We start from the raw sequence: 11,772 nt of genomic DNA, 5'->3' as shown, positions 1-11,772 counted from the left end.
GTTTCAAAACAGACTAAACCTGTGAGCACCATATAACTTCTCTCTTTTGCAAGTTGTTCAAAAGCATATGATTTTCAGGTTATTGAGAATTATTCTTAAATATCATTATTCATTTTCAAATTATCAGATGTTAACTAGTTAGCCTTTTTTGTATGCTTGTATTGAGTATCTTGCTTACAGACTACAGTTATACAGAGACCTTGGAAAGTCAGCAGAAACAATGAATGTTTGCATATTACATTAGAAGCTTCAAGTAGAACAAAAGATTGAGAAACAGAGTAAGAGTTTTTTTCGTTTGGATTTATGTGGAGTACCATGATAATTAAGAAAAGGATTGCAGCTAACATCTAAAAGCACAATTAATGTTGAACTTGTTGACCCTGACTGAACAAGTCAATTGTAGATAACAACATTAGAACATGAAATCATGTGTTTTGTTTGTGAACTGTCAATTGAAGGCCTTGGCACTCGGTGTAAACCGAAACATTGCTTCAGTTTTTTGGGTTTTAGAAACTTTGGTTTTCATAATTGACAGACCGGTCGGTGTGGCACAGATAGAAAAGTCGAGCAGTTTGATTTCGGTGTTATCGGTTCGTTTTTTGGTTTCACAAAAAACGAACTTCCAAACCTTATGCAGTTTGTTGTTGCATACGCCTGGTTCCTGGTCTCGTGTGTGTGAAGTGCAACAAAGGTGTGGTGGACCGTTGGTGGGCTACTAGGCTGAAGCAACGTGACGTGTATGGGCTGGGCTCCGAGCGACGTTGACAGGTTAGGTGCGTCATGAGTGGACGGCGGGACGAGCAACGAGCAATGCATGATTCGATTTTCCAGTGTTTCAGTTGTTACATCATAAAAACCGAACCCGACACCGTAGACCGAAGTATACAGAAACTAGAACCGAACCTGACACCGAACACTGAAACTTCGGTTCGGTGTCGGTGAAAAAATGCCCACCACTAGTCAATTGGTAGTATGATGTTTCTGTATCATCTTAGAAATCAGAATAGTATATGCACTTTATCCTTGTAAGGTATGGTTTGATTGTGACCTAGAAATCCGTCTTGCTCCGGTATCACTTTATCAAATACCATTGGGCTCTTTTGAGTTATCCCATTCAGATGACCTGAGTTGCCCCCATCATCCTCTCTGTACCAGGGATTATCTTGTAAAAGGACTGCAGTTATAAGATTTTCCTTTATAATGGAATCTAAGGAGTTTAAACAAAATCAAATCAATCACCAAGCATACAAACAAGCTTTTTTCATCACAAAGTTTTTGAAATGGAAAAGGCACCATACATGAAAAGGAAGAAAAATAAAAAGCAGGACACTTTCTTTTGTCTACTTCGCCATGCTGTTTGTAGTGAAGTGTAATTATTGCCTTTGTTATGATCCTGTCACCATTTTCTCTTTTGGCTGTGTTGGTCCTCAAATCATCCGACGATAGTACATTTCTCAACTTTCGTGAATATATGCAGGATGCTGTTGGTTGTTATTATTTGTGTGCATGCATGTTGTAGTGATCTCATATGATTATGCCAACGCCTTTTGATATTCGTGCACCCTAGATAAGAAGATTGTGCCGTACAATACAAATCAATAAGCAGTGTAACGTGCTTACGGCGAAAGCCATATGCACTAATATAATCCTAATAACAAACACTCTTTTCTTTTGATATACTTTCGGATATAATATAATGTACTAATAGAAAGATCTCGCAATTTATATAGACTGATTCATTACTTTTACCCCGTCTGAAGGTGCATTTGGGATCTAATTTCGTTTAGTCAGTCAATGTTAAGAAAAATCTACAGGAAATTTGCTTTGCACCGAATCTGAATGATCTTTTTGTTGCTGCTATATCCAGGGTTTTCGTGGGCACGGCGAGCGAGTTCTGCGTTAAGCATGCTACTGAGGCTCGTCAGGACCCTGTCGACGATTGATGGTTTGAAGCCGTGTCAGTCACTGGAGAATGAGAATGAGAATGAGATGTTCTTCACTGCTTGTAATGGGTTAATGTACAAAACACGATATGCAAGTGCCTGAAACCAGTTCGCCGAGGGAACTTTTTTGCACACTGCGCCCCAAAAAACTAGAGTGAAGATGAAAACTAACGCTATCATCGTTCGTGGAGGGATGGATGATGAGAGAGATTGTACGTATCATATGCGATAGCATCAATGGAGTTGTGAACCTAAGCTGCCGGCCGCTATACGTAACGTTCATGTGCCAGGCTTCGCTGGAACGAATGCCCCGCCCCTGATCTGCCCCTGCCTGACCACGGCTTCCGCAGGGTATCTGAAGCCCGCGTAGTCCTTGGGCACGGGCACCGGCACGGCGTAGCCTTTGGGAATGCCAACGAGCTGGGGCTGATGCTGACCCTGACCCTGGCCCTGGCCGTGATGCTGACGCTGGCCCTGGCCCTGGCCGTGGCCCTGACGACTCCCCTTGCTGTCGGCCTTGCCGTCGTGCTTCCACGCCGCAGGCTTCCCGGGCGCGAACTTGATCTCGAAGCCGTCGTCCATGTCGTGGATCACGGCGCGGGAGCTCGCCATGGGCTTCATGGCCGGGTACTTGACCTCGAAGCCCTTCTCCAGGTCGGAGTCGGAGGCGTACGAGTCCTGGTCGGCGGACCCCTTCCTGAAGAGCCGGCGGCCGCACAGCCTGCCGACGACGCAGGCGGACACGGCGAGGAAGGAGATCACCGCGAGCACGGCGAAGACCGGGCCGAACGAGCCCCTGGACGCCGCGGCGGCGGCGGACGGATGCGCGCGCAGGATGGCGTTGGAGGACGTCGGGTAGTACACCGTGGGATCGGGCAAGGAAGCCATGCCCTTGCTTCTTGGGTTCTCTCGGCTCTCTCGAGCTAACTAAACGGTCACTCCTCTCACTCCAATCCAAGCAACGGTTCGGCCGTTTGAGTCTCACTCTTGGGCACTGAGGGGAGTGTGTGGTGTGGTCCTTTTATGGTGGGAGCCGAAGGCGCCGATTTGAACCGAGCAACTCCTTCCTTTGCATCTTTTTCTTCTTCTCATTCTCACAAGCCAAGTGCTCGAGCCGACTCCTCACTCAGCTCAGCTGCTGGCATAGTGGCATATGGCATGATGATGCCGCTCCCATCTCTCCTTTCCCACTCTCTCTCACATTCTTCCTTTGTTTTCGCAGAGATCTTTGAACGCATCGGACCGCGAGAAAGGCCGGTGCTTTGGGATCCCTTTGGAGCAGTTCAAAGCGAGCCTGGAATAGCGTCTCGGTCTCGGCACGTCTGCAGCAGCCGCGGCTGGCCCTGGGCCCTGGCTTCTCTCCCTCTGTCCCCTACTCCCCTGTGGCTGTGAGTGGCCTGTGTGGCTGTTGCTTTTGCTTTTGAACGTTGCGTTGGATCAGAGCACCCGCGGCGACAAGAGCCAGCAGGCACTCGGACAAGGAAGGAAGCGCCCCAGCCCAGGTACAGTGGCGGTGGCGGACGTCGATCGCTTTGGGTCTCCTTGATTGCTTTTTCCCGTCCGCTTTGGCAGATTGTGGGGGGCGCCGGAGAATGAGCGCCACCCCCCTCTCTCTTGACTGGTCACCTTTCTCGGGCATGCCGACGACATTGCCTCCTCCTCCAGCCTCCAGGCCCCCTCGCCAAATTCCCTTGAGAGAGCCAGAGAGGTGACCGTGACACTGACGTCTTAGCCTGTTCATTCCCTACCCCTGCCTAAGGGCATTGTTCTTTCCATCATGTGTTCACGTCCACCTGAATCCGGTTTAGATGATGAATTCGCGAGCACGATTATTAGGCCTGGCACACTAGGAGTCTAGGACATGTAGGAACGTGGAACTTGTCATAATACGTGTTCCATGGTTCACCGTTCACCTGCTTGGTGACGGGATCAAATTGAAATACAGGCGCTACAAGGAAGGAAGAGATGCAAATGCTGAAATGCTCTACAGGACTACAGCTACCCAAGACGTAGGTTTCTACTTGGCTTTTTGTTTGATGAGTCATCTGCTCCCCCATCCCAAAATAGTATCCAGTTTATAGGATGTTAATGGATTCATACAATATTTGATGTATGTACATTATATATGTATCTAGATTCGTTGTTATTTATTTAAATATGGACAAAAAAATAAAAGTCTAAAACGAATAATGGGACAAATGGAGTATTTTAATACTATCCATTTCTTTCATTGTCTTCTCCAACAACACTAGCTTAAAACAAGCCAACCAAAGATACCATAGTACAAAGTGATATATGGGCTTCACTTATCGTCTTCTCTTATCTTCTTCTTGCCATAAACACCGAGGAGGTGCTCCGATATCAGAGCAGAGATGGAGCCAGAGGTGCGTCTATGGCGATGTACGACAGTCGCGCCGAGGGAAGGGAGGGTAGTAGGAGAAGGGAGGTGTCGTCGTCGGAAGGAAAGCACGGGGAAGGAAAAATTCTATGATCCGAGGGGAGCGACGAAAATGGGTTATGGGAAAGAGGAAATCCAACAAATTTGGAAAGTTTAGAGGACATGACTGTAATACTCAAATTGTATAAAAAGGAGTATATAGAGGTTCCCTCATTTTATGTGCCTTATTTGCATCATGAAAAGAACATAGATGAAGTTAAGAATGATTAAATTAAACCAATGACACTAAAATAAAAGAAAGTGCATCATGTGGAGTTTATATGTTTGTGCATTAAATAAAATAATAAGGATAACAACAATGAGATAACAATTCTAGAAGTTGGATTAAACCCTAAATTGAAATTAGGGTTTTGAAAATAAGGAGAGAAACGATATGAAAATATAAGTAATATAATTATTGGTACTTTTAATTTCACAATATACTCTGAGTATAATTTGGCACAAGATTAGGATAGGAACAGGAACGCTCAAAGGTGAATTGTATGAAGAATTCGGGTCTGTGAGTTATTCGTACCGAGTTGTTCTATGTTCTAATATTAAATATTACTAGCAACACATATTAAATGTTTCCATATCCTAGTTAATCAATACATTCCACTAGCAATGCATATTAAGTGTTGCCATATTCTATTTAAATAACAGATGATGCTAGCAACATATATTAAGCGTTGCCACTACTGTAATAACTTGACGGATGTTGCTTGCAACGCATATTAAGCGTTGCCCGCTAATTTCTTACAACGCATAAAACCATGTGTTGATGCAGATCCGTTGCTACAGGGGGGTTTGTGTTGTTGTGATTAAATTTAAATTTGAAGTTAAAATGGAATTTGGGAACAAATAAGGGAAAAAGAAAATAGAAAGAAAAAGGAAAAAGAAAAAAAACTGAACTTGGGCCCCAGTACTTCAATTCGGCCCACCGATGGAAACCAACCGCGCGGCCAAACCACGAGCCTGGTTGGCTGACTGTCTCGCGGGGCCCACTGGTCAGCTGCCCCTCTCGCGCCCACCGATCTTTAGGGATGGCAGCGGGTCGGGTTTTGTTCGGGTATAATAATACCCGACCCGAAATTGTACCCGAGACTTCTACAAATATCCATACCACCAAGCCAATCGGGCGAGAAACTGTACCCGTACCCATGCCTATCGGGTATCCACCGGGTATCGGGTATCCAGTGGATATGTTATTGTAGACTAAATAACATTCGGTTAGTGTTATAATAAATACATAAAATATTTTAGTTTACATCTAAGCACCAATGCAACACGAGAATGACTATATTTGGCTTCACGTCGATACAATATTTCAACTCATAATTATCACGTCCAATAAATTTAAATTTGAGTACAGAGAATAAAAGCTTAATGAGTTCATGATAGTTGACAGTTATAATATTGTCAATGTCTCATTGGTCTCGATTACATTACAGTTGACTGTTAACACAACACAAATTAATATTCATTAATCAACAACACATGCGAGTGAGTTTTTCTAGTGAATGTAGCACATTTTTAGTGGATGTAGCATATTTAAAGAGGTATATTGATATTTCGGGTATCCACTGGATAACCGTGGGTAAAGTATTTTATCCATACCCGACGCGATGTATTTCGGGTATCCGACCCGATAGGACCCACGGGTGAGTTTTTGTACCTGTATCCATATCCGGTGGGTACGAAACCCGCGGGTATCCATACCCACGGGTCCAACTGCCATCCCTACCCATCTTCCTGCCGCTGGCGCGTGGATCGGGATCGCGCATCCTTCCTTCCGTGGCTGACAAAGGGACCGAGTCGTCAGTCTTCCCTTTCCTTCGCCGTACTCTTCGGAGGTGCGCTCGCAACCATGGCGCGCTCCTCGGAAGTCCGTTGAAGCCCCCACGAACCGACCCCGGGCGGCCATAAATAGGGCGAGGCCGCAGCCTTCACTCCCTTTCTCTTCGTCGCCAGCGCGCAGCTACCCACACCCGCTCGACCTCCACTGCCACCGGCGTGTTGCAGACGAGATTCTCCGCCGCCGCTACCAAATCGGTGTAGACGCCGTGCCAGGATTGGTGCGCTTGGGGCTAGGAGCTTCGCCGCGCCTCCGTGGAGCTGTCAGCGACCTTCGCAGAGGGAGAAGACCACCGGGTGGCCGGCGATTTCTCACCGGATTCATTGTACCGCCGTGGAGCCGCGTGTCACAGTGGTCGGACCCCTGTGCTGCGTTCCCTCGGTAAGAATCCTGTCGCTAGTGTTCATCTTGTCATCCGCATTGGGTCGTTCGGTTCAATTGGGTGCTTAGCGCCTGGGCAAACTCCGATTTGGTGTCCTCACCGGGGCTCGGCTGGGAGTGAAGCGTGGAGCGGCGCCGCCGTCTCGGGTGCTCAGAGGTAGGGGATAGATCGTAATCCGTTGATCTATCAAGCAACGGCTAGGATCGAGGCTGGACACAGAATTATTGTGCGTCGTTGATTTTGAAGCAACCGGTGCAGATTAGGAGTTAGCATACCCCTTCGCGCATTTAATCGTGACCGTCGATTTTGTGATCAACGATCCTCGGCACGTACCGGTTCATTAAAGTCTAGATTCAATCCAGGCCAGGGAATCCCGATCGTGCGGCTCACAATGCATGATCTTGCTTCGACCGTGTCGTTTTACACATGAGACCTTCTATTATTTATGAATTAACCCACCGTCCACGCTGACAGTTCACAGAGTCCTAGAAATCTTGCGCTAAGGCCCCTTAGCTCTCCAGAAAATGAGGCCTAGTCCAGAGATGATTAAAAACAGGTAAATAATTATAGAAATTCGTTTTTAATACAAAAACAAATCTAGAAACTTGTAAAATGCATATAAAATTCATTTTTAATCTAAATCAAACCATTCCAATTCCTATAATTTTGTAATATTAATGTCTATCATTTAGTGTCTCTTTGTTTTGACATGAAAACAGTAAGAAAACTAATTTCTCATTTAATCCTATTTCAAGCACATTAAACCTTAGGAAATTCGTAACTTGAAATCTATAACTCCAAATTTAATGATTCCAGTTCCTATGATCTCATTTTAATGTGTAGGTTTTTACTGTATATTTTATTTACATGTTTGATGTCATGTTAATTTATGCTATACTATGTATGTATTGTGTTGATGCGAGTAGACGAGCAAGCCACTGTGGATTTTGAGATTCAACAAGTAGAAGTAGCTGAGCAGGAGCTCATTGAAGGCAAGTTGTGCCCTTGATCACTTACTTTTTCCCAGCCATGTTCTTGTTAATTATAATGATCTACATAGGTTAATTTTGATGGGATCCAATAGGTTACCCCAGTTTTGGTTATCTTTATACCTTGTTTACCACTGAAATATTTTTGGGTAGTACCTGCTATTGCTTTATGTGGATTTGGGTATGGAGATACACTATTCATAATTACACTTTTATTATCTTTTTATTATTACTGCTCATGTTAAGATCATTATGTTAATGGGAACATGGAGCGACCACCCGGGAAAACAGTGCTACCACAAGGGTTTAATGGGACGCCCTTGGCTGATTAACTAGGAAAGCTAGTGGAGGTCTTCCTTACCCGAAAGGGGCAAAGGCAGTAGGGGAGTGGTCAGTGTAGGGAGGCCCTTGGGTTGATTTTGCTGCAATGGCGGTCAGGCGAGGGATTCCTGCATATGGAGCTTCCTATAAACTGTAGCGGGATTTCTGAAGCTAGTGGAACTTTGTAAAAGCCTCGTAGTGTTATCCTGCCTCGCCTCCTCGGTAGAGGTGTATGGGATTGGCCATCTCTTGGCAGATGGGTAACATGACTTGTGGGTAAAGATGCGCAACCTCTGCAGAGTGTAAAACTGGTATACTAGCCGTGCTCACGGTCATGAGCAGCTCGGACCCTCACATGATTAATTTATGGAACTTAAATTTAATTTGACATTTGCATCGCATTTGGGATTATTTTACTATTACTTTTCATTATTATTATTAAGGTTTGGTATTTACTTACACTTAGTAATTGCTAATAAAATTTTGACCAACTTATAAAAGCAATGCTCAGCCTCAGCCTCTATTCTGTTGATCAGCCTTACACTTCACATGAACCCCCACCTTTGGTGAGTTCATGCACATTATTCCCCACGACTTGTTGAGCTATGAACGTATGTGAGCTCACCCTTGCTGTCTCACACCCCCCACAGGAGAAGAGCAGGTGGTTCAGGGGAGCCACAAGGCGAGGTGTATGATCTGATCTAATTGGCGTTTCTCAGTTGACATTGGCGCCGACGATCCTTAGTTCATTTTATATTTATTCCTTTATTTTGTAATAAGACTTCCGTTGTGTAATAAAGTACTCTAATTATATTATGACATTTATCTCTATACACTCTGTTATTATATATGTTGTCTTCTTTGGCGCATGTATGAGATGCACCCGGCTTTGTTCCTTAAAACCGGGTGTGACAGAAGTGGTATCAGAGGAAATGTTGACTATAGGACGAAACCTAGATAGAAATGGACAAAATCCTTACATACTTACCTTACTCTGATTTATTCTATACTTATCTTGATCCTGTCTCACCTTCTACTGTTCTACTCTGATGATTCTTACCTTTTTTACTCTGAGACAAGATGGATTTCACACCTTGGAATCCTACATTTATGACCTTTTTAAGAGATAGGAGACCTAAGACAAAAATTAAAATTATTTTCTCTATTAAAAATGTTGGTTGATTGTTCTCATGATCAATGCCTGATTTGCTTCTTTGATTGATTGAAATAGTATAGAAGGGCATCTTAGCATGTACCACCATAAGGTAATGAATTAGCTTCAGTAGGTGACACACTTAGCTAATAAATCCCTCAAAGTAACATGCTTCGTAATCACTGCCTTGTCTACAATTCTTTCTTTCGTCCCCTGTGTTTCTAACCCAAACGGGCTACCCCTATAGTGTTAGAAGAGAACACTATATATGTGATCCTTGGTATGTCGTGGTTAAGAAAGGCAAAGACAGTTTATACACTGTGCTAAAGGAACCATAGAACTCACCAGTTTCAAAGGAGAAAGATTTGAAGTTGGAATTGCAGTAACTACCACCACCAAACTAGCGACATTCTTAGTCGATGGGAAGTTTGTTGGTGGCAACATCCATGTGGTTAAGGATTTTCCGGATGTCTTTCCAGAGGAGTTACCAGGGATGCCACCAGATACGGAAGTTGAGTTTGTCATAGATCTCTTACTTGGAACTGCTCCTATTACTAAATGGACATATAGGATGTCTGTAGAAGAGTTAAAAGAACTCAAGAAGCACTTAACGGAGTTGCAAGAGGCTGGGTACATTCGTCTGAGTCTTCACCTTAGAGAGCACCGGTTTTGTTTGTAAAGAAGAAAGATGGATCACAAGGGATGTGCGTGGATTATAGGTTCCTTAACGATGTCATTGTGAAGAACAAGTATCCATTACCCCGCATTGAAGATTTATTTGATCAGATGAGAGGTGCAAGGGTATTCTCGAAGATTGATTTCCGATCGGGTTATCACCAAATGAAGATTAGGCCATCGAATATTCCCAAGACAACTTTCTCAACCCGATATGGATTATATGAGTTCACTGTTATGTCATCTGGATTAACTAATGCACCAGCTTATTTTATGAATTTGATGAATAAGGTGTTCATGGAGTATTTGGACAGATTCGTCGTGGTGTTCATCGACGATATTCTCATATATTCTAAGAGTGAAAGTGATCATGAGGAACACCTGAGATTGGTGCTACAAAAGCTAAGGGATAATCAACTCTACGCCAAGTATAGCAAATGTGAGTTTTGGATTGCGAGGTGCCATTCCTTGGACATATCATTTCTAATGAAAGAATATCAGTGGATCCTGCTAAAGTCAAGGAAATAGTCGTGTGGAGCATACCACTACAGTTACGGAGATTCGGAGTTTCTTGGGACTTGCAGGATATTATCAAAGATTTATTGAAGGATTTTCTAAGATTGCTAAGCCTATGACCTCACTTCTGGAGAAGGGAAGAGAGTTTAAGTGGGACGAGAGGTACCAAGATAGTTTTAACCAACTGAAGTTGAGATTGATGTCACCCCAGTGTTGGTTATGCCGGATCTATAGAAGGGATTTGACATTTATTGTGATGCATATGGCCAAGGATTAGGATGTGTGCACATGCAAGAAGGACATGTGATTGCCTACGCGTCTCGTCAGTTGCGAAAACACGAGTTGAACTACCCACTCATGACTTAGAACTGGCAGCCGTTGTGCATGCGCTTAAGATTTGAAGACGTTATATCATGGGAACCAAGTGTCAAGTATACACGGATCCTAAGAGTTTGAAGTATATATTCACTCAGAAGGATCTCAACCTTAGGCAACGTTGTTGGTTGGAGCTTATTAAGGATTATGATTTGGAGATTCACTATCACTCGAGCAAGGCAAATTTGGTTGCAGATGCCTTGAGTCGAAAGGTGCACATTCATTCAGCTGTTGTTGCCCAGCTACCCGATGAGATTGTTGAGGATTTTAGGAGACTCAACCTAGGAATTGTTACACACACTGAAGGAGTCACCATCGAATTGGAACCTACCTTGGAGCAAGAAATTCGTAAAGGTCAAGTGGGTGATGCAAAAATCTAAGAGATTAAGGATCTGATTACAGAAGGTAGAGATCCGGAATTCACGGAGGATGAGCAAGCTTGTTTACCACTGAAATATTTTTGGGTAGTACCTGCTATTGCTATATGTGGATTTGGGTATGGAGATACACTATTCATAATTACATTTTTATTATCATTTTATTATTACTGCTCATGTTAAGATCATTATGTTAATGGGAACATGGAGCGACCACCCGGAAAAACAATGCTGCCACAAGGGTTTAATGGGACGCCCTTGGCTGATTAACTAGGAAAGCTAGTGGAGGTCTTCCTTACCCGAAAGGGGCAAGGGCAATAGAGGAGTGGTCAGTGTAGGGAGGTCCTTGGGTTGATTTTGCTGTGATGGCGGTCAGGCGAGGGATTCCTGCACTGGAGCTTCCTATAAACTGTAGCGGGATTTCTGAAGCTAGTGGAACTTTGTAAAGGCCTCGTAGTGTTACCCTGCCTCGCCTTCTCGGTAGAGGTGTATGGGATTGGCCATCTCTTGGTAGATGGGTAACATGACTTGTGGGTAAAGATGCGCAACCTCTGCAGAGTGTAAAACTGGTATACTAGCCGTGCTCACGGTCATGAGCAGCTCGGACCCTCACATGATTAATTTATGGAACTTAAATTTAATTTGACATTTGCATCGCATTTGGGATTATTTTACTATTACTTTTCATTATTATTATTAAGGTTTGGTATTTACTTACACTTAGTAATTGCTAATAAAATTTTGACCAA

At 43.8% G+C, this 11,772-nt stretch overlaps 1 protein-coding gene across 1 annotated transcript; it reads right to left on the bottom strand.

Moving 5' to 3' along the window:
• Positions 1 to 1,991: 1,991 nt before the first annotated feature.
• Positions 1,992 to 3,189, bottom strand: LOC100277409 (uncharacterized). The gene has a single exon (NM_001150975.2). It carries the CDS (start codon positions 2,829 to 2,831, stop codon positions 2,223 to 2,225), a length of 609 nt encoding a protein of 202 aa, NP_001144447.2. The 5' UTR covers positions 2,832 to 3,189; the 3' UTR covers positions 1,992 to 2,222.
• Positions 3,190 to 11,772: the final 8,583 nt, after the last annotated feature.

The sequence above is a fragment of the Zea mays genome, chromosome 5 (assembly GCF_902167145.1).
Source record: "Zea mays cultivar B73 chromosome 5, Zm-B73-REFERENCE-NAM-5.0, whole genome shotgun sequence".
Classification (NCBI taxonomy): Eukaryota; Viridiplantae; Streptophyta; class Magnoliopsida; order Poales; family Poaceae; genus Zea; species Zea mays.
The sequence above is the reverse complement of the archived record's forward strand: the minus strand, read 5'-3'. Positions and strand labels throughout refer to the sequence as shown.